The sequence below is a fragment of the Panicum virgatum genome, chromosome 1N, assembly GCF_016808335.1.
Source record: "Panicum virgatum strain AP13 chromosome 1N, P.virgatum_v5, whole genome shotgun sequence".
NCBI classification, from domain to species: Eukaryota; Viridiplantae; Streptophyta; class Magnoliopsida; order Poales; family Poaceae; genus Panicum; species Panicum virgatum.
In genome coordinates, this window is record NC_053145.1 from 3,857,435 (window position 1) to 3,881,075 (window position 23,641).

The 23,641-nt window shown below is 44.0% G+C and overlaps 1 protein-coding gene and 1 pseudogene across 2 annotated transcripts; both read right to left on the reverse strand.

The window, feature by feature from the left end:
- Positions 1–5,646: 5,646 nt before the first annotated feature.
- Positions 5,647–12,962, reverse strand: LOC120654661 (annotated as a pseudogene). Its single transcript, XR_005667141.1, has 15 exons — positions 12,635–12,962; positions 12,347–12,562; positions 11,867–11,960; positions 11,070–11,625; positions 10,220–10,708; positions 9,709–9,847; positions 9,497–9,568; positions 8,957–9,028; positions 8,796–8,876; positions 8,149–8,318; positions 7,839–8,059; positions 7,316–7,442; positions 6,988–7,053; positions 6,718–6,904; positions 5,647–6,559 (listed from the first exon to the last, which is right to left on the reverse strand). The product of XR_005667141.1 is annotated as a probable LRR receptor-like serine/threonine-protein kinase At1g05700 (transcript).
- A 285-nt stretch (positions 12,963–13,247) lies between these two features.
- LOC120654662 (endoglucanase 5-like) lies at positions 13,248–17,269 on the reverse strand. Its single transcript, XM_039932281.1, has 2 exons — positions 15,801–17,269; positions 13,248–14,171 (listed from the first exon to the last, which is right to left on the reverse strand). Exons 1-2 carry the CDS (start codon positions 16,680–16,682, stop codon positions 13,479–13,481), a joined length of 1,575 nt encoding a protein of 524 aa, XP_039788215.1. The 5' UTR covers positions 16,683–17,269; the 3' UTR covers positions 13,248–13,478.
- Between the last annotated feature and the right edge of the window lie 6,372 nt (positions 17,270–23,641).

The window sequence follows — 23,641 nt, forward strand, 5'->3', positions numbered from 1 at the left end:
CATAAGGAGCTCACGAAGCCACTCAGCCTCAACAGTGGCGGTATCTAATGCTGTGAGTTCTGCTTCCATAGTTGACCTCGTTAAGATGGTCTGCTTGCAAGACTTCCAGGAAACAGCTCCACCACCAAGTGTAAACACATATCCACTTGTGGCCTTTATCTCATCAGCATCAGAAATCCAATTTGAATCACTATACCCTTCTAGTACCCTTGGGTACCCGGTGTAGTGAATTCCATAGTTCATTGTCCCCTTCAGATAGCGCATTACTCTTTCAAGAGCCTTCCAATGATCATCTCCCGGGTTTGAAACAAACCGGCTCAGTTTGCTTACAGCAAACGAGATGTCAGGTCTTGTAGCGCTAGCTAAATACATTAATGAACCAATGATCTGAGAATATCTCAACTGATCTCGCATTATCCTTTTGTTCTTTCTAAGAATTAAACTGGCATCATATGGTGTTGAGACAGGTTTATAGTCGCTATAACCAAAGCGACTTAACACCTTCTCCACATAGTGAGACTGTGTAAGAATCACCCCACAATTGATCTCTTTTACCAGTTTTATATTAAGGATAACATCAGCTTCTCCCAGATCCTTCATCTCAAAATTTTGAGATAAAAACTCTTTGACTTCCTTAATCACATTAAGGCTAGTGCCAAAGATCAGTATGTCATCCACATACAAGCACAAAATCACTCCTTCAGCCCCACCATAGCGATAGTACACACATCTGTCAGCTTTGTTCACAACAAAGCCGGCAGAGGTCAAAGTTCTATCAAACTTTTCATGCCACTGCTTAGGCGCTTGCTTGAGACCATATAAAGATTTTAACAACTTACAAACCATTCCTTCTTGACCCTTTGATACAAACCCATCCGACTGATCCATATAGATCTCCTCTTCTAACTCTCCATTGAGGAAAGCCGTCTTAACGTCCATCTGATGAATGAGAAGACCATAAGAGGCTGCCAGGGAAAGTAACACTCGAATTGTGGTCAATCGGGCAACTGGTGAATAAGTGTCAAAGAAATCTTCTCCTTCTTTTTGGGTATAACCCTTGGCCACAAGCCTAGCCTTGTACTTTTCAATAGTACCATCTGGCCTAAGCTTTTTCTTGAACACCCACTTGCATCCAACCGGTTTACATCCATAAGGACGTTCAACGACCTCCCAGGTTCCATTAGACATAATAGAATCCATCTCACTCCTTACTGCTTCCTTCCAATAGTCAGCATCAGGAGATGAATATGCCTCTTCAATGGTTCTGGGTGTATCATCTATGAGGTATACAATGAAATCATCACCAAAAGACTTTACAGTCCTTTTGTCTCTTGCTCTTTCTTGGAGCATCATTGTTATCCTCCTCAGGATTTTCTACAAGTGTATGTTCATTGTGTTCTATCAGCTCAGCAGAGCCATCATCCTCGATGAACTCTTGCCTAGATGAACTTGTTTCATCTCTCATGGGAAAAATGTTTTCAAAAAATGTAGCATCTCTGGACTCCATTATAGTACCAACATGCATGTCAGATACTCCAGATTTCACTATTAAAAATCTATATCCAACGCTGTGAATAGCATAACCTAGAAAGATACAATCCACAGTTTTAGGTCCAAGCTTACGTTTCTTGGTTATTGGCACACTCACTTTTGCCAAATAACCCCATGTACGTAAGTATGACAGTGTTGGCCTTTTCTTCTCCCATTCCTCGAATGGAGTTATCTCTTTATTCTTTGTAGGAACACGGTTTAGGACATGACATGCAGTCAATATAGCCTCACCCCACCATTCCTTGGAAAGTCCCGCTGTATCTAACATGGCGTTAACCAAATCCGTTAGAGTGCGGTTCTTTCTTTCGGCAACCCCATTTGACTGAGGTGAATAGGGAGGCGTCCTTTCATGAATAATACCATGTTCCTTGCAGAATAAAGTAAATAAATTTGAGAAATACTCGCCACCACGATCTGACCTAACTCTTTTGATCTTTCTCTCAAGTTGGTTTTCTACTTCAGCTTTATAGATTTTAAAGTAGTGTAAAGCTTCATCTTTTGACTTCAACAAATAGATGTAACAAAATCTAGTACTATCATCAATCAAAGTCATGAAATATTTTTTACCACCTTTTGTCAACACTCCATTCATTTCGCACAAATCGGAATGAATTAATTCTAAGGGTGCCAAGCTCCTTGCCTCCGCGGTCTTATGAGGCTTACGAGTTTGTTTTGATTCAACACATACATGACACTTAGAATTTTTGACAAAAGTGAACTTTGGAATTAAGCTCAAATTAGCTAAGCGCATCATACAACCAAAATTAACGTGACAAAGCCTCGAATGCCAAACATTTATTTCATCAACGTTAATAACATTGTATGCAATTTTATTACAAACATCTGACAAAGAAAGACGGAACAAGCCTCCGCTTTCATAACATTTTCCAACAAAAGTACCAAACTTAGACAAGATACATTTATTGGACTCAAAGACTAATTTGAAACCATCTCTACACAGTAGAGAGCCGCTGACTAAATTCTTCTTGATGGTGGGGACATGCTGCACGTTCTTCAGCTGCATGGTCTTCCCCGAAGTAAACTTCAGATTTACCGTACCAACACCAAGAACACGCGCATGTGATCTGTTCCCCATCAGCAAGGAGGAAGTCCCGCCGGTCTGGTAAGAAGAGAACAAAGAAGTATCAGCACAAACATGAATATTAGCACCAGTGTCAACCCACCACTCGGGTGAACCAAAGACTGAAAGAACAGTAGGTAATAAATTACCGTACCCCGAAGTTCCTCCAGGCTCGCTAATAACCATGTTGGCGGAGTCGTTGCCTTTGCGGTTCGGACACTTTGAAGCAAAGTGATCCGTACTAGCGCACACATAGCAAGCTCCCGTCTTCTTCTTCTTCTTAAATGTGGTTGTCTTCTTAGTCTTTGGTTGGTTCTGCGGTGGCTTTTTCTTGTTCTTGTGGGAGTTGTTCTTCTGAACAAGATTGGCACTTGAAGCACCAACAACTCCTTTCCCACGTATGTCCTTTGCTCTCGCCTTCTCCTCAACATCAAGAGTCCCTATGAGTCCATCTATTGTGAACTCCTGTCTCTTGTGTTTTAGAGAAGTAGCAAAGTCCCTCCAAGAAGGTGGCAGCTTAGAGATTATACCTCCGGCCACAAACTTATTGGGTAACACACATGGGGACTCTTTGCTGCAATTTTTGAGATCTTTTGCCAGAGTATGTATTTCATGAGCCTGTTCCACTACAGAACGGTCTTCGACCATCCTGTACTCAAGGAACTGCTCCATGATATACAACTCACTCCCGGCGTCAGATACTCCATATTGAGCCTCAAGAGCATCCCACAATGCTTTGCCAGTTGGCAGCCGGATATAAGAATCCACCAGGTTATCACCGAGAACACTAATGATCAAGCCTCGAAAGAGAATATCAGCCTCATCGAACGCACTCCCTTCCTCTGGAGAGAATTGTTCAGGCTTACCCTCTTTCATATGGATCACTCTCGATAGTGTTAACCACAGTATAAGCCGCTCTTGCCAACGTTTGTAATTTGAACCATCAAAAGGTGGTGGTTTGATTGATGCAGCAAAGCTAGATACCGAAAGCCTATTAACACAATTAGGTTTTTGGATTGTTAGATATCTAGGCAATTTTCGGTATATTTTAATTCCAAATATTAATATCAATTTCATGATATAGATAAGTGATAATGTGTGTACAAGATATGTGCATGTGTTCATGTTATTCTCACTAATAAGCATGAACAAAGAATTAAACCAGAGTAGGTTTAGTAAGTACCCCAAGGCGGGACCAGTGCCGGAGGCACCGGTTGCGCCGTTACCAGCTGGAATAGACATGCTATTCGACTGGTCTTGCTCGAAGTAGCCGAACTATGTCGATGTAGGAAGATGTTCGCAGTGCAGTCCCACAAACGGTTACGCCGGGAAGTAGACGAAGTAGTCGTTCGCACGAGCGGTTACGCCGGGAAGTAGACGTTCAGGGAGCGAGCAGTCGCGTCAAGACGCTTCCCAAAAACCTAATTGCCCGCGTCCCGTGCAGGACCTTCAGCGAGCAGAGGTTCCGGAGGCCCTGCTCTCGCTAGACCTGTGCGCGCAGTGCTAGCGGTGGGGAAGGCAGAAAGCAGCTGAGGGAGAAGGGAGAGGTCTCCTGAAGAGGAGTACCTGGATCAACGAACCTAGACATCATGAATGGCTTTGATGAGACATCATGAATGGCTTTGATGAGCGGCAGTTAATGTGACTCAGGTTCAACGAATCTGGACGTCGTAAAGAGCCTTCAATGTCCGGTCATTAGTGACGACATTATCCTTCTCATCTCAGCACATCACGTCGCACCGCACCGGCACCTGCACGTCACGTCACGTCCGGCCGCGCACGGACGCGACGCGCCGCGCCTCGCCTCGCCTCGGCCTCGGCCACGGCCCGGCCCGGCCCGGCCCAGCGAGGCGAGCGAGCACGCGCGCGCGTGTGGTTCACCGTCCTCCTCTTACCGGCTTCACAAGTGGTGTACACAAAGTCCACCTTTTAAGTCGGTTGAGATCCTCCTCAATTCCCGGTACGGAATTAAGCATTGATTCCCTAGCATTAATAGTGGGCTTTAAATTCTTTTAATGCTTTAGAAGTAATGGGCCAAGCCCATTACTCCAACATGAGTATCTATAGAAATTAGAAAATGGAGCTGCTGGGTTGAACCAAAGGCAACGGAATATTCAGATTCTCTTCTCTTTACAAAGTCATTTGCAACAAAATGAACTTTACATGCTGATTTTGGGAAAACACCTGTCAAAGTCAGAGCCAGATCTAATCTAAATATTTGTATTTTTTTGTATTGCTTATCCATATCAAACTTCGAAACTCTCTTCATTAAATTAAAGCTTCCAATGTTACATTTCTCTTGCTGTAATAATACAAAACAAGACAACAGAAAAGTAATATCCATGAGACAAAAAGAAGTTTAAAAAGGTGATTAGACTCTCTAATCTCTAAGGTGATTAGACAGAAAAATAATACTAGTTACTTTATTGTTAAATTAGGTCCGATTTAAAATTGTCTGACTTCTCGAGAGGCGAGAGTTGTATTTTTTTTGGGTCGGAAGGAGTAGTTCAAATAGACGAGCTCTAAAAAAATCATAAGATTAGCCTTTAATCTTCGTGAAGCACCTGATAAAAAAAGATGGAAGATCATAGTCATCCATCGTTCGGCAGTGTGTGCCGACGTGTTCTCTTGACCACACGATTTCAGTGAGGCTGACGCCAGCTATGGTTGGTGGATCGAGCTGACACGTCTTCTTTCTTTTTTTTTATAGAGAAAGAACTGACACGTTTCTCCTACACACTTTTGCTTGTACACACGCGGCAAGCCTGCCCAAGCATGTGTTGATTTTTTTTTTTTGTGCATGTAGCTTATTCAGTAGTAACAAGTACAGTACCAAACATGTCATATTTTGGTGAAGCTAGTGCCTACCTCTAAATTTCAGTATGAAAGTCAAAACAAAAAACTTATATATAAATATAAATAAAAAATTCTAAGAGCCGTAACTCAACACGCATGTATCACGTGCATGGTACGTCCTCCCGTATCAGCTGCAGATGTAGAATATATTCCTTCAGTTATGAAACTCTCACAGTTACGTGCAAGGAATGTATGGGTTAGCAGCTCACTCAAGGGTTTGACATTGTGCAAGCTCAATTGCTTGTGTACCATAACAAGTAAAATCCAGGATAATCACCTATAGTTAATTGGGAACTGTTTACATGCATGCTTCCAAGAGATTTCTAATCTTGCATCAACATCTGTTCTTTCTGGATAAACACTTCGCATCAGCATCTTCAGATCCGGACAAAACTATGGAAAAAGCTGTGGAGTCAGGAAACCAGCAAAGAACATGACAGAACTTCAAGTACCATTTTCAGGTTAAAGCCAGAGTACCATCAGATACATGGCTGGCCCCATTTCAACACCATCGTATACAAAGTTCAACTCTACTTCAACCAAGAATTGCTCACAAGTTTGCAGAGAGACATAACACAAGCTCCAGTATGTAACTGAAGAAGGCTCTTAACCTGAGTCTATCTCATTGCCGGACCAGGAGAGGACTCTGATATCTTCCCAACGCTGCCTTCTACCTCAAAGGCACTTCCGTTGCCGGCATAGCTCAGATCATCACTACCCATCGCGGAGTTCCGCTTCCTGTCACGGCAGGCCTCGAGCTCCATGCTCTCCTTGATCTGCGCCACCACATCTGTCATCGTAGGCCGCTCCCTGCAGATTTCTTGCTTGCAATGCAGTGCCAGGTTGGCGACTTTCCAGACTGAGTTGACATCATAAACATCTCCCATGCTTGGATCTATGATGCTTTCAATGCTGCCTTGGTCGAGGTTTTGGTGTACCCACTCGCCAATGTGGATGCTCACGCTGTCGTTTATGGGGATAACAGGGGACCGGCCGGTGATGAGCTCCAGGAGAACGACTCCGAAGCTGTACACATCACTCTTCTCACTGATGTGGAAACTGCGGTAATACCTGCGTAAGGGTAGAATTTAGTTAATACTTGGTCGACAGGTTACGAAATATTTCATTCCCATAAGACAATGCTACTCGAGCTAATGCTGATGAAAAACGATATTTTGTTGAAGCTGGAAGTGGATTATTATATAGGAGAGAAACTGTACAAGACGTACTCAGGATCTAAGTAGCCAATTGGACCAGCTGGTTCAGTGGTGATATGGGTTTTTGAGTCGCTGAAAACCTTGGTCAGACCAAAATCAGCAATCTTAGCACCAAGATCTATGGTCAAGAGGATGTTCCTACTCTTCACATCTTTGTGGATCAATGCTGGCTTACATCCAACATGCAGGTACTCCAGACCTGTGATGAAGTAAATGCGTGCATTTTTTGTAACAGTGTACAGGTATAAAGATAATCCCAGAAACTAGATGGTACATTCATACCTTGAGCAGCATCAAGGGCGATTTGAAGTCGTTGCTCCCAAGTAAGTGATTTACTAGTAGAAGTGTCTAGGCACATCAACAGAAGCTGAACATAATCAGTATAGATTTAAAATAAATGTTGGAGAAATGCATTCACTTCATAGACTCTGAAACAAGCATGCATAAGCGCAACTGCTTTAGGATATGTGAATAGCTTCTCTGAGAAAGTGTAGCATCCCTCTGTAATTTGAATGTCAAAATATAACACAAGCTGACTTTTAATTTAGGACGCCTAAAACCAGGATTATTTTATATAAGCATCTATATTTGAACAAATAAGATGAGCAACCTCTCAGATGATCCTGCAGGTTCCCTTCAGGCATGTACTCATAGACAAGGGCCAAATGATTCTTGTCCTTGCAATAGCCAATCAAGGAGACCAAGTTCTTATGATGTATCCTTGTCAAGTGTTGAGCCTGCAACATAATTCAGAAAACTGTAGTTCAGAAAGAAAAATGGCGTTTCTTAAGAATGATTACTAAGTGTAACTGGATAGTGTGTGTGTGCGCGCGCGCGCGCGTGTGTGTGTGACTCTCTTCTTCTATTAATACAATGATACGCAGCTCTCCTGCGTGTTCGAGAAAAAAAGATTACTAAGTGTAATTCAATCTACAAAAACATAAGATACTGTTTCCTATAAAAACATAAGATACTTCAATGTACCCGTTCATTGGAATTCTGAAACAGCTGGTTTCGCAAAGAAAAAGAGGGTGGATACAAGGAACATTTACTGCATTCTGTCAGCATATTTCATAAGGGGGATATGAATGGAAAAGTGACACAGCTACTTCTTCAAATTGATTTCCTTTTACCTCAGCCAGAAATTCTTTACCCCCTTGTGAAGATGATTCTGAACGCACTTTCACAGCAACTGGGTTTCCATTCTCCAAGTAACCAAGGAAGACAGCTCCAAACCCACCTTTTCCAATCTCTTGGCTGAAATTATTCGTAATATGCTTCAGTTCTCTGTAAGAGAATTCTCGGTTCTCAAGTAATGCTGTTTCATCTTTCAGACCATTAGCCCTTCTTTTAGCTGCATGCATATGGAGTATTAGAAGGCACCAAATGTCAGTGTGTAATGTACAAAAAAATAAAGCACGATTTTTTTCCTGACTGCATTACCTTTTTCCTTGCATATTCGGCGTAGCAGAAAAAATGAGAGAACCAATAAGGCAATAACGGCAACTATTGGAATGACTATGGCGGTAAGAAGTGCCCCTTTCATTTTCTTCCGACCTGATCTACAGGTAGTAGTGGTACCATTCCCACATAAATTTGCATTATTACCAAGCCTGGCAGCATTCAGTTATCAATCAGATCTAAAACTAGGTAAAGGAAGTAGCACTGTCAATGTTCTTAGAGTTGCTTTTTTACTAAAAAGAACAAATACATTAAAGAATCCCATAAATGCACTGGGAGAGGGTAGAATAAAAATTGAAATTCTTTGATACCTTCTACTGTGGATAAAAAATCAAACACAAAAGCAGAATTTTGTTTATTACCGATGTTATGATATTTGTTCTAATTTTACTGACTATTATAATTACTGCCTGGTAATGGAATACCTTTTGCTTCCTTATTAAAGGGACAGTCAAAGAATCTGACAAACAAGAGAAGTCCAAATAAAAAATGATAAATTTAAAACAGATGTTACAATACTATGCCAACAGTTTTGGAATAAAACCACATCGTGCAAGCACATTGAATAAATAACTTGATTTTAAACTGCTTTACTCTATAGTTTGGCAATATAAAACTTTAAAACATACCTTATTGACAGAGTCCCATTTTGCGATTTTTGAAGAAGACTGTAAGGAAGAGGTCCACTAAGATCATTGCTGGAAAGATCCCTATAAAGAAAATTCATAGCATATGAAAAGTTTATTCTTTGAAGATTCCATAACTGGAGCGGACATTTAGTATGACTTACAGAAACACTAGTAATGGAAGCTGCCCAAGAACATCTGGAATGGAGCCATACAAGTTGTTGTGTGACAAATCCCTGGGATAGGTAACAGTTCTTGTAAGAAATAGCTTTAAGGTAGGGAGATAATATGTTTCAGTAGTACTATTTATTACTTTGAGGGGGGGGGGGAGTAATTGTTCAAACACCCAGGCTACATACAGACATGAAAATTTCACAAAATTACCGCAGTATACTGTATGAAGTTTAAAACAGTCTGTTCACTGATTCAGCCATAAACATTGCCAGTTATATTAGGATTTTATGTGCAAGGAAAGATGATTGAGAATTTTAGTAGTATTCCTGCCAATTCTTTTGGTATAGACAATTTTGTTTCCTCCAAGACATACTGTTTTAGTTATAGAACACAAATCAATAAACACACGAACAACCAGATGTGGATGGGTGGGTTGGGTGGAAGGGGGAGGGGGGATGAACCACATGGGTTTAATTTGCTAGTAGTACAGAAAGAGAAGGTTAATGTCTACAGTGAGAAGGAAATCCTACAGGTACTGGAGTGCTTTCAGATCTCCAAAATATGTAGAAATGGAGCCGACCAACCCATTTGAAGACAAGTTTCTGTAAATAAATAAATAAGAATGCGGAATAGTTAATTTCTCCTTTAGAGAAGTCATAATGTTTCTTTGGAGAGTCTTAATATTCAACTTATAACTATTCAATTTTCTTCTTTCTTCATTTCAAATATGACTGAAACTTACAATGCTGTTATTCTTGAGAAACCGACTGGAGGATAGGTACAGTTCAATCCTTCCCATGCAAAAGCTTTTGGAGAACATGGGTCACCCATCCAGTTTTTGCTCACACCAAAAGTTTCTTGGATTGCCATCATAGCTCTAGCTGGCATGCAAAACAAGAAATAATTACATGAACATACAAGCTTTTAAGATACTGAGATGCCAACACACCTATTTTCCTTTTTTTCAAAAAAATGGAACAAGAGGGGCAAAGCCTCTTCAAGATACTGATACAAGCTTTTAAAATACTGTTTATGTATTAAAAATGAAAAAAAGAGTTACAAGTAATAAAGGACGGGAAAAGGGGGGGGGGGAGATAAGGGCAATACATCTAAAATTTGATATAATACAAATGTAGCACAGTTAATTGTACTACAACTCATATTTCTGAGATTGTAAGAAAACCAAAAGTTGATACAGCAAGTAATTATAGAAACTTGCAAACCATATTAACATTGCAGTTTTAAATCCATACCTTCTCCAGGATCAGTTGCAGTCTCACTTATTGGTTTAATCAAATACATCTCCATGGCATTGAGTATAGGTGGGAGTGTTGCATTTTTTGTAGCAACAAGTGAGATGGTATACCTTTCCTGCCCCTGAACAGTGCCAGAAATGGAATCAGCAAAGAGGAAAGGTGGGGTGTAAGGTTTTGAGTTCCATGTGCTGTTATTGACAATGATATCAAACTGTCGCAGTGCATTGCTTGCTACACTCTGCAACTCAGCGAAGTAGAAAATAAAGAAGTATCTGGAGCTGATATTGACCGAAGGATCAGACGAATCCCATGAGAAATCAATTCTTGAGCCATTGACAGGTGTTGCAGCAGTTTGCATGACGGCTGATGGCACATCGTAGGCGTCACTTAGGTAATTCTGAACAACAGATGTTGCAGATATCTCTTTCCAGCTTTGGGATTGTGTCATATGTGGACCAGAGGCGATCATGGGGATCTAATGGGTACCTATTTGGACCAAAGAAATATGTTATTGTAATACAGTTCATTCAGTTATAAAAAGATGCATTAAAGTTGGAGCAAAAGATAAGCATTATTCTCTTAAAAAAAAGAGATAACTGTTATTTGTCTTGAAAAGGAACAGCTCTTCTAAGACAATCCATATATAAGATGGTTAAAGTGAGAGCCCACATTCATTCACAAAGATAGTTCCTTTTGTCTTTCCTTCTTATTTTCAACAAGTTCAGAAGATATAGTGGTGTACGAAATGTTTGTGACATCATAGTTTCTACTTTTATCAACCAACAAGGTGATTATACTGACTTGGCCAGTTAAAATTTCATACATTCAGAACTAAACTCAAACTCACCGGACTATGGAATTGTCTGTGGGCCCCATGTTGAACCGATTAGAATTGATCAGCACAATATATTGACTAGAATTTGATTGTGGATAAAGAGTACTCTTCAATGGCCTCAAATCCAGCCCGGATATAAATGGAATCCCCATCCCTTTGTTCACCAAACAAACTTGCAGGTAATCAGCAGGAGCTACAACTATGATGTCCATCCAATTAACTGCACTTGAGCCTCTGAACTTAACTTCATGCCAATAATTTGCCCCCAGGTACAGATCAAATACAGGAAGCTTGTTCAGGCCATCATAGTTTCCATAGTAGAAGGTTGCACGAACAAAGTACTTGTTTCCTGCAACCAAGGATCTCAAGGTGTAGCAATTCCGGGTGCCATCTGGAAAGAAGCGGACATTATAATTGCGCCACGCTAGTGATGGCTTGATGTAATCTGAAGAGATGTTGCGGTTTTGTCCTGAGCTGATAAAATCATGGTCTGAGACATATACTATGCTTGAAGTGAGATCTTGGTACGAAGAGTTATCCGGGATGCCACAATCAATGCTTATGAAACCTGTAAAAACAAAACAGTAAGTAAAAAGTATACTGCCAAGCACACCATCATTCACAAACTTATTATCATCGAAAAGGGTTTGTTCATACACATGGATCTTTCAATACACTTTTGACAAATTGTTAGATTTTCCTCTTTTACACGAAAAGGCTTTCCATCGAACATTCAAATGAACGATGTAACCATACCTTTCCATTGTAAACTATATGAAACAAGAGTTGCATAACTAGGGACAACGAACCTCGGATATCAGGCTGGCCACTAGTGTGCTTCAAGATGTAGAATAGGAGAACTGCAACAAATAGCTTCATGCTTCCTATTCACCCTTATGATCACTGGACATAAAGAGATACCTACTTCAGAGACAAAGACTATATATGCATATGAAGCATATCCATCAGACCAACACATTTGCAAATATTTACACGTTATATAAGGTTGTCCTATCCTGCTATCACAGGGCAAGAAAGTCAACAGTCAAGGAGCTAGATGTCAACAGTCAAGGAACTAGATGAGGCTAATCATGCTCCAACCAATAGAGAGGCAACAACTAAAGCACCCTTACAACTCCTAATTGATTCTTTAGATCAAAAGGGTTACGTTTTTAAGAGTTAACCAACGTTATATGCAGCTCACATTGTGGACCCCGGATCTCACGCCAAGCAATTCAGAACAAGTATTAAGCTAATGGTGACGTAGCTTCAGTGTGCCGCTTAGTTACCTCTTGTTGTTATCTTGTGGCGCATAACTTAATCACTATCCTCCATCCTCCTATTGACCAGATACAATAAACTGTTAAGATGATCACAACGAATCTTGCAAGTGTCATACAAAGCTAAAATCAGGGAAGAAAAAAGTATGTCTGCCGCTGACTTGCGAAGTAATTTAATAAGCCCTGAACCTTCTAGCTTCCACACACTGCATGCTTTGCCAACAACTGTAAGGGCAAAATAAGTTGTGTGACTGCAGATGTTCACATCACATCATTACATGGAGGCATGGAGCCTACCTGTACGGCTGTACCTACTGCGGAGCACACCTTTGCAATTTGCGCGATGCGCGGCAACATCGTCCCCCTGACCAAGACGGAGATGGTGCGCGACTCCGGTGACCCTCAGTGCGCATGCCGGCGCGCACTCCACGGGCCGCCGCGCGGCGTCCCGCGCTGCGCACACGCCGGCCCAGCGGCCTCGGCGCGCACGGAGCAGGGCTTAGGCGGCAGGGTAAGCCGCCACACCGAACAACCCGCGCGCGCGCCGACGCGGCGCCAACGCGCATCGCCTCCGGTGGCGCACCTCGCCCGCTCGGCGGCGCCGGCCGGTGGTGGCGGAGGCGGCGCGGCAATTTTTTTTAGGGGCCCTCGAGAGGTCCAGCCCATCGGCAGACCAGCCCATGTCTATTGGGCTGCCGTGCTGCACGCTCGGGCTTCTTAGGGGCCCACCCACCTGTCAGGCTAGCCCGCTGATAATCCCGGGCTTCCTAAGGGCCCATCCATTGGTCTTTCTTTCTTTCTTTTTTTCTAAAAAAAAGGCCCATCCATCGGTCACCGACAGACACCGAGTTACGGGAAGTCAAAGTCAAACCAACCTCTCCCTTGCTCACGCGTCCAAAGCTAATCTTGGGAAAAAAAATAATAGACCGATTATCCTTTTTGAAATTTGTGATTTTTTTCCCTTTTCAATCCATTTCTATGTGCAAAACATTCTCAAACACTGTTCTCTAGTAAGAATCAACAAAAAGAATCATGTATACATCCCTCCTAATCAATATCACTTTTTTTTGCTCTTTTGATTTTTTTTATTTTCCGCCACGTCATCGAAATTCTCAAAGGAATTGACCCATTCTTTCTCCTATCAAAGATCCTCCGCCGGCGCCGGCTCGGCCTCCTCCGGCCGCCGCCGCTGCGGCCGCTGCCCCTCCAGCTGCATGAGCTTGGAGAAGACCCCGACCATGGGCGCCGTGTTGTACGTGCAGGCCTCCGTCTGCATGTACTTGCCGCGGTGGTCGGTGAAGACGTCCTCGCCGTTGGGCCCGCCGACGACGGCGCCGACGAGGTCGTGCGGGTTCTCCCGCCGCGCGCTGTACCACGAGTCGAACCCCTGCAGGCAGCCGATGAAGTCGCGGTCGTGCCGGTACGACGCGCTCGACGCCGCGCGGTGGTGCACCCGCCGCGGGTACGCCGCGCCGTAGCCCACCAGGTAGCTGGTGCGCATCGGGTTGCTGCCCAGGATGTAGTCGGCCTGGGACTTGGCGAACGCCAGCACGTCGCCGGCGTCGCCGCCGCAGCGGAGGGGCTCGCCCAGGGCGGAGAGCACGTCGGAGTAGACGGTCAGGAGGAAGGCGGCGCCGGAGGCGTACTGGAGGTTGTTCCAGGGGCGGATGAAGAGCAGCCCCGCCGGGGTGCGGCCGGCGTTGTGCTCGGCGCCGCCGGGGTTCCGGTTCATGCACGAGCACACGTAGTACTCCCCCTTGGAGCGGAGCTGCTCCACCACCGCGCGCTGCTCCGGGCTCAGCCGCAGCCGCCGCTCCTTCGCCTCCACCAGCAGCTGAAACATTCATCGGAGTGATCAACAGAGCAAAATCAGCAGCTGTCTAATTCAAACAAAAAAAAAACTCAGGTTCTTTCATTGTTCCAAGAACAGAACAACTGTGTCGATTGCTGCTTTGTTTCATAGTCAGTTCCTGTTAGTCAAAATTTGCGCCAAACACTATACTGCTGCTGACTCCAGGAGTAAGACACCAAGACTAGTAGCTACTGAATGGAATGCCCAGTTGCTCCCTTGCATTGTCATGACCCTGACATGATAGTGGAGGCCCACCCCAGATATAATTAACCTAAGCTGAAGGCAAAAATATAATCCAGAAATTAGAATCCTGGCTACATGATCCTTCTCCCTGGATTCAGTTTGTCAGGGCTCTGGTTGTGATCCAACCACTTCAACTTTTTCCAAGCATGTAACTACTGTTAGTCGAATGGCCCATGGGTTGATGGATATGCCATCTTTTTTTTACCTCAAAATTGGCTCTAGTGTTGTCTTCATGGGCGAGTGCCGTCTCATGCTCTCTCTTTATTTGTTTTCTCTCTCAGATTATTTATGTGCTAGCCTTCACTTTCATTAGCAAATTTCAAAATGAGACCGACTCCTCTGTCCAAGTGCACCAGCAGGATGGCTAGAATCTTCAGAGTTGGTTGATTTGCTTTTTTCAGAATATCACATTCCAAGCATGGTGAGAGGGAGGACAGGCTTGTGGACGCATAAAGAAATTGGAAATGTGCATGGTAAGAGATGGCTGCCTTGTATTCTAAGCATAGGGGGGAACCATGGTCAATGCTCTGTTTCAGGGTTAGGAATGCAGTCCATTTCTACAAGACCCCCAATAATGCCATCAGTCTACTCTACTACACTTCATTAAAAAATTCCCAGGGTTAGGAAAACAGTCTGTTTCTTGAAGAATAATGCATGGTACCTAGAGCACATGAGAGGAAAAAATGTTATAAATGGTTGGCAAAGGACAAGATAACAGGTAGAGGAAAGATATGATCTGCTTGCTCATAAACAATTGGTGAGGCTTCTATGTATGATCCCCATAGTTATGAACAGTGATCCTCTTCTATTAACGAGCTAGATTTTGCCCATGTATAAATTTGGTATGTTCATGGTATATGGTTGCTCTCAAGGGAGATTAATGTGGGTGTGCTAAATCAGCACATAACTTTCCCCTCAAAGGAAAAATACATAATCAAAAAACATACACACACCATGCATTCCTCGACAAGATGGAGTTGTTGGTTGTGGAGATGTTGTGCATCTCCATCACATTCAAGCACAAGCAAGAACGGGGCTATGCTTGTAAGATAGCCCAAGCAAAAGGGAATGGTGCACCAAACAGGCTTGCTCTTCATGCTATCTTACAACTGGTGCTACTCACTTTGCAGGCATGCAGTTAAAACAAACATCCACATCAAAGTGGCCCAACCAAAAGGCGAAAACGATAACATTCGTGAATTCCACATGAAGTTCTTTTTTTTCTAAAAAATTGATATGGATTAATTTAGGATTGGACAAAAATTCCCACATTTCAAAAAAGCGCGGGAGACGGTAGATGTATATTTGTGGCGGTGCATATAAAAAAAAGGAATAGGAGTGAGTATGCGTGCGGTGTGAGCGTAGTACCTCGGATGCGAGGACCTGGAGTCCGGCGTACTTGATGTCCCAGCTGAACTCGGAGACGGCCCAGCCGGTGCCGCCGAAGTCGTCGGCGTTGGCGAGGGCGTACTCGAGGTAGTCGCGGCGGCCGGTGGCGCGGTGCAGCCAGAGCGCCGCCCAGAGCAGCTCGTCCTGGTACCCGCTGGACGACGGGTAGTAGCTCTTGACCACCTCCACGCTCTCGTCGTAGCGGCCCCTGTACCTGTCGGCGAACTCGAACAGCTGCTGCGCGTGGTGGAGCAGCAGGTGCGCGTAGTGCGCGTCGCCGGCGCGGCGGAACACGAGGGACGCGGCGGCCATGGCGGCGGCGGTCTCGGCGGCGACCTCGGAGCCGGGGTTGTCGGCGTCCACCTTGTAGGCGCGGCGCGACGTGGTCATGTCCTCGGGCCGCTGCCAGCAGTAGTGGTCGGAGCCGCCGTCGCCGACCTGCGCCCACAGCTCGTTGGGCGCGGTGTGCGCCTTGATGAAGTAGTCGGTGCCCCACTTGATGGCCTGCAGCGCGTGCGCGAGCTCGGCGGCGGCGGACACGCCAGCGCCGTACTCGAGGACGCCCCAGGAGAGGAGGGTGACGGTGAACGCCATGGGGAGGCCGAACTTGACGTGGTCGCCGGCGTCGTAGTACCCGCCGACGAGGTCCACCCCCTGCTCGAGGCCGTCGGTGAGCCCCGAGTGGCCGCGCCACCGCACGCGCTGGTTGTACGGCAGCCGCCCCGACCGCTGCGCCTCGAAGTAGAGCAGGCTCTTGGACAGCGCGTCGCCGTAGTCGTGCGCCGCCGTCGCCGCCGCCGCCGCCAGCGACACGGCGACCACGGCCGCGGCCACCACGAAGCGGCCCGAGACGTCGCTCATTGCAAGAACCGAGCCCAACGATCAACCACCTGCAGCCGGCGCCGCCCCTCCTCTCCTCCTCCTCCACAAACTCCGGCGGCGGCGGCGCAGACGCAGCACATAGATCAATCAATCAATCCCTCATGATGATCGACCTCCTCCGACGATGAACTCTCTCCAAGATCCACCAGCAGGCTGCTTCTTATCCTCCACTGGCGAAGCGGAAATGGCAACGGCAACGGAAGGAATAACTGCGGCGAGGCAGTAAGTAATGGCTGGCTGCTGATTAATTCGCTGCCAAATTTAGAATGGCGGCCTCGGCGACACGATGATCAGGCGAGCACGGCACGGCACGGCGAGACCTCTCGCTCTCTCTGTCTCTTTCTCTCTCTTGAACACGGCAGGGCGCGGCGCATTTATACCGTGGCCGCGGTTTGGAGGAGGAAGAAGAAGAAGAAGAAGAGACAAGCAAGCGCCGGGGGTAGGAAGGCCAGCCGCGTGCATGTCAGAGCAGGAGAGGAATGAGCAGCGGGTTGGTGGACTGAGACCAGAAGGGTAGTGGACTGAGACCGGAAGGGTAGTGGTCTTCACAAGAGGATGACAGGGACGCCGGCTGCTCGGTACGAGCAACTCTTTTTTTTTCTTACAACTTTATATATATACACGTTGTGCTTCCTTGTGCTTCCTAGCGTTTTTCCAAGGCACCTTCCACTTTGAGGGAGCAAACCCGATTTGGAAACTTGGCGCCACAAAAGGTGAAATTCTTTATGTGGATGTGGTTGGCAGTCAGACAGCGCATCTGGACCTCGGACAGGAGACGCCATCGTGGGCTGACGAGCGATGCAACGTGCCGGCTGAGCAACCAAGAAGAGGAGACGGCTGACCATCTGCTCTGCACCTGCAGCTTTACCCGGCAGGTTTGGCATACCCTGCTCTCGGTTCTTGGGATCCAAAACTAGTTGTTTCCTGCCGGCCTCAACTTTTTGGAGTGGTGGCTCCTCCTGCGGCAAGGGCTGTCGAAAGAACATAAGAAGGGGCTAGACACTGCTGTAATGCTAGTGTCTTGGATGATTTGGAAAGAGCGCAACGCTAGGGTCTTCAATGGCACCCAGCAGAGCTTGAGTCAGCTTGTTCAAGGAATTCTCGAAGAGGGAAGCAATTGGATTCGAGCTGGTGCAAGCAAGCTTGCGGGGGTAGGTTGGCCTCACCAGTTGAAAACTAGTAGTTTTGTTCCTGGCTAGGCTGCTTTTTCATGAGCCTCTCAGTTGTATTGTAGTGCCGTATAGTCTTATTTTTGCTTGTTGAGGTGTGCGTGCGCCCCGTATGGCCCGCGTTATAAAAAACTCATTCCTTTTCTTTTTATTGCAATGATACGCAGCTCTCCTGCGTATTCTCGAAAAAAAAGATGATGTGATGTTGTTAAACTCTGTTCTGGTTGTGGACGGTCCCACGTCTTGCTCTGTTTTGCTTGGTCCAGCCCGGTCCACGTGGCGAAGCAGGGGCCGTCTAGGCCGTCCGGTCGCGGATCGACGGCTGGGATATGGATTCGTATGTGAACAAAATAATTATTATAGATTTTCTTTTTTGTCTTAGCTGATTGCCTGAGCTTCCACTGCCATTTGAGAATATAAGGCATGAAAAATACTACGGTCCGTCATATATGATGATCGGTTATCAGACTGAAGGTGTGTTAGAATGGTGACGGCGCGCGATGCAGTAATTCGATAAATTACATGTAATGTATGGTTCCGTATGGTCGATTAAATCATTATTAGTGAATATTTCCATCACCCTGAAGTTCAATTAACAGACTGCCAAATTATTCCACTATGGTCTTTTTCATAGAGAGAAAGCACTACTACAGAACAGGCCTTTATTTCAGGCCATTTGTCCCGGCAGCCTTTGGGCCCGGGACAATATGTGGCTTTTGTCCCGGGTCCAACGGCTAGCCGGGCCAGCGGAGGACATGGGACTTTTGTCCCGGTTGGAGCCACCAACCGGAATAAAAGGCCCCCCTTTTGTCCCGGTTGGTGTCTCCAACCGGGACAAAACTCCTTGGCCCCCTTATCCCCTTCCCTCTCCCCCCGCCCGAGCTATTCAGCTCATTTGTTCTTGCTGTTCTTAGCTCGAGAGAGATGAGTTCTTGCTCATTTCTACACCACATTTGTGAAGATCTTTGATTCCCCGTCCATCCATCGGTGCTAAAGGTTTGGAGCTTGTTTTTCTCTTCTTCCTTGGCTTGTATAGCTCATTTCATGCTTTAGAAATAGAGAAAATGTGTAGCTAGCTCATTTCTTGGACATTTAGATTGCATATGTAGGTGTGATTTTCTTTTAGATTTAGATGAGTATGTGGATAGTAGAAATTTTTAGAATGAATGTAGACACTTCATGTGATGTACTTGTATATATGACCATATTGTGGATAGTTGATTTTTGTATTCCTGAATGAATTAATGAAATGGGTATATTAGAATTTTTTGTATTATGAATGGATTATTTTGACACTCTAGTGATGTATTTTTTCAGGCTCACATTGAAACCATCTAGAAGCTAAAAAAATCTTTATTTCGAAACAAGTATACATCGTTAATCTACATCCAACGGTGGTGGCACTACCTTTCGGGGATACACGATGCGCTATAAGGACGTCGCGAATCGGTTGGTCGCATCACCAGCACTTCCGATTGATAAGAAGACAGCATTTGACACAGTCAGCATGACCGTTGTTGTACTGAGAGCATATCAACGAGCACGCTGCCTGTGCCAAGTGTTGTGCCTATTAATCGTAAATATTGGTGCTGCGACTGGCCGATTGGTGACATCCTTGTACCGCACCGTGTCCCGCCGAAAGGCAGTGTCATCACCGCAGGGTTGAGGTTACTGACATATACATTTTCAGAAATAATTTTTTTTTTCTTTTAGAGGGTTTCTGGATATTGAAAAGAGTGTACTCCTGGAACTGAAGGGTGTCAAAGTAATTAGAAGTTATAGAGATTTATTTCAATTAATTAGAGATTTCTTTCGATTAATGATACATTTCATCTTTTTTATATGATTTCATTGTTATTTGCAAGAGTTATTAATCTGATCATTGTAATTGTAATAGTAAATAATATTTGCATTGTAATGGTAAGAATTTATAATTTTGTGGAAAATAAAGGTATTTTTCAGTAAAATATGGCTTCAGCAGCTGGAGGGAGTGGCGCCGGTGGGGGTGATCGTTGTCCTTCTGGACAGAAGGGCACAACTCGAGTAGGTCGTCGGTCCAAAAAACCTAGTGATTTTCATAGGGCAGCGCTCCGTTATTTGGAAAAAGAATATAGAGAATGCATGGCAAGGGGCGAGGAACCTCCGTTTGATCTTGAGGATTTATTGCGGCGTTACGGTTCGTCACCACCAAACTTAGAGGTTTCAGCTCCGCCATCTTCTTCTGCGCCAGTAAGAAATCCGTTAGAGCATTCTGCGTTCCAATGCAAGGACAGTTGAAAACCTATGTGTTGTTGTCCGAATTTTTAAGTTTCATGTATAGTACTCCTTTGTTAAGTTCTGTAATGGATTAAGTACTCCTTTTCAAATTTTTAAGTTTCATGTATAGTACGCACTTGGATGATTCGTTGCACGATTCATTAGTTTTATTATATATTCATGTAAATACCTAATAATTTCTTCTCTCTTAAAGTGTATGAGGCAGAAACAAGTCGCTAATTTATGCGCATACTATGTATGTGAGAACATCCATGGTCTGGTAGGTCCTCCAAGGGCCTGGACAGATTGGGAGGAGGAAGTAAGTAAAAAACTTGTTAATATTTGAACTCGTATTTTAATTAGTCGAAATTAATTATCCCCTTTTTCCATAGGTCGAGGAGATGCGCGATAAACTCATACCGGAGGAAAAGATTATGGCGATTCAAGAACAATTGTCCGGATTTATTGTTGAGCAAGTCCTCTATCCAAAAGACGAATTCTACTATGATGGGCTATCTAATATTGACAATCGCAGCAAATATGATAATATACGCGTATATATATAATTAAGAACGAATATAACTATGTAAATATATATGTGTGTATGTATTAAATTTCTATTTATGAGTATGTATGTATTATATATAAGCACTCCAATAATATGTGTGTGTATATAATATTGGTCCTAGACATTTTCATATGTAAAGGAATTCGCTTGTATAGATTTGTGTATACATATATATAAGTGAATTAATTTATATATGAAAACTATCTAGGACAAATATTATATAAGTAACTATATATATATAAGTGGAGATCATACACACTGAATTCCAATACATAAGTTTAATTGAAATGCAAAAGTATAATTGAAATAGAAAAAAATTAAGAAAAAGAAAACAGGAAAAAAAAGAGATATTTTGTCCCGGTTGGTAACACCAACCGGGACAAAAGGGTGCGCCAGCCACGTGGCGCTAGCAGCACCTTTTGTCCCGGTTGGTGTTACCAACCGGGACAAAGGGTAGCCTTTTGTCCCGGTTGACAGACCCGGGACAAAAGAACCCCCTTCCTTTTGTCCCAGCCTGGCATTACCGGTTGGGAAACCGGGACAACAAGGATTTGGTTTCCCAACCGGGATAAATTAGCGTTTTTGTAGTAGTGAAGAGAGGAAAAAAAGGAGAATGAATGGTTATGGTTTGGTCCTAGTTTTCTATGATCAGGTCGCATGTCACGGGAGGAAAAGGTTTTCTCAGCAAGTAAGTAAACCAAGGAATTAAATTCATAAACCAAAAGTCACACGCACAAAAAAAGTCTATCACAGAATTAATTAAAACAATATAATAAATAAAGAAATACAAATTAGATAATTAAGCACTCAGCTACAAAAAAGTGTTAACTTAAAAAGTATTGTGAGATGTGCTTAGCAAATATTAATTAATCTATCTATATATTTATATATGTTGTAGGTGCTCTAGCTACCAATTGTGAGGCGTGTCGCAGGTCTGATGATGAGTAGTTCGTTGCGACGTCTCTGTCAGGTGTCAGTAAGTAACCGGTCGTTCGAGCCTCCATCCCTCCCCGCTGCTGTGACAAGTAAGCTTAGAACCCAGGCAGAGACAGCACAACTTGTGACCAGTATCGGATGCTTCGGTTGGAATCCAAAACGAAAGCTCCTGGAAGGGAAAAATGCTTGCTTTTTGACGCATCTGATGATGAAGCAGCTGCACAGACAAATAAAGATAGTCCACGTTTACAACAAGCTTGGTTAGTTAGAGTTCGCGACAGCGTGTTAGGCGAGACTGGAGCTTGACAAGGAGAGTTAGACTTGGTATAGTAGTATCATAAATGTTATATGCGGCAGCCATACTCTTTTTTTTTCTAGGCAGGTTCTTGTGCTGCAACAACACTATTCATACCAGAGGCATCATGATTTTGCAACATAATATATGTCAAATTTAACTCTAATTTGTATATTCTCCTCTTGGAAAACCTCTAGGATATCAAATCTAGTTTATTCTCCATTTTTTGTATTCGAAAAAAAGTTTATTCTCCATTTTCTTTTCAGGAAAACCTCTAGTTCAATTGCTTTTTGTTTTTTCCGTTTTATTAGCTACTACTTTCCTTCTAGAATAGGGACACAAGCAAGCTCTGCCCTTTGTTAAGCAGATGAGGTGGACAATTCACATCCGGTCACATGAAAGAAGTAAGACCCTGCACCAGCATTCCATTTTTAACAAACAAGCGAGGTAGTTAGGTTTCATGAGTCTGATTTTACCCAAGCAGTAGCAATATCAGTCAGATTCCAGGAAAAAAAAAGTTCCTTCAACTACACATTCTCGTTTTTCAATCAATAATATGCCTGAACACGTATTTCATTAAGAAAAAGAATAAAAATTATATAGTGATCAGAAATCTCCGGACCCAGCGAACTGTCTTCAACAGCACAACTAGCTGTTAGGAAACTATATAATTTATTCCAAGATTCCATCATATACCTCACAAGAATAAAGATTCCTTCGTACAAAAGTGGGGCAGCCATCAAACGCCCTCGGTGCATGCAAATACATGTGCATTATTTCGTCATCCATACGTCATCACACTACAGCAGGCAGCAGCGATCAAGAAAACTGTCAAAAAGGGCACTGAAAAAGATTTGGCAAATGGCAATGGAATACCAACCTACCTACCTACACACGCGTGCATGGAAATGCAACGCCAGCGTGTCAACGTTGCAGGATTACAGTCAGTTGAAGCAAGCGTACTACTACTGCATGCATGTCCGCATCTTCAACGCCGAACCTTGACGACGATGGCAGCCCGGCCGGCCTGCCTTTGAAGTGCGAACGGATCAAGGACGAAGTCGTCACCGGTCAAGGTCGTCAGTTATCACCGGCCGACTAGCTATAGACCATAGCAGCTACAGTGCCAGCCAGCCAGCCAATCAGCTAGCCGTGTTTTTCTCTCACACCAAATCAACACCAGCCACTGGCCACTAGCCACAGCCAAACGAATAGAGTGAGTAGCTGCTATAGTCTATAGCTAGTCGGCCGGTGATAACTGTCTTTTTGGCTTCTTCCTCCTCTTTCTCACATGCATGCACAGTTTGAAGTCTCAAAGCAGGCAGGCCACTGCAGCTAGATGACTGGTAGAATTCCAAGGTAGATTGATCTTCAGAAAGAGAAAATATAATGAACTTAACTACTCCAAGCAGCTAGATAAGGTAGATAGATGATGCATGCTGGAGGTGCATGATTGGGCATTTTACATGGAGCCAAATTACAAGCCAGCAGCAAGTAAAAGATGGCGATGCACCATGACTTTCATTCCCAGGACCCAGATGACCAGATTGGCAGGCAAATGTAATCAAAGCCAAAAGTTTGGGTTGTAATGCAGAAAAAAGGAGAACACAAAGGTTGAATATGAGGAGCATCCTTTTGTCTGCTGAATTAATTATTTTATTAACTGATGATGGTGTATGCATATAGGAAAGTTGTCAAAGTTGTTTGCATATAT

What these genes read in the sequence shown, in the direction of transcription:
- LOC120654662 (XM_039932281.1), bottom strand. Translation starts at nt 16,682, where the DNA reads ATGAGCGACGTCTCGGGCCGCTTCGTGGTGGCCGCGGCCGTGGTCGCC. An exon ending in TCCAGGTCCTCGCATCCGAG is followed by an intron (nt 14,172 to 15,800) that starts GTACTACGCTCA and finishes TGAATGTTTCAG; the next exon opens with CTGCTGGTGGAGGCGAAGGA.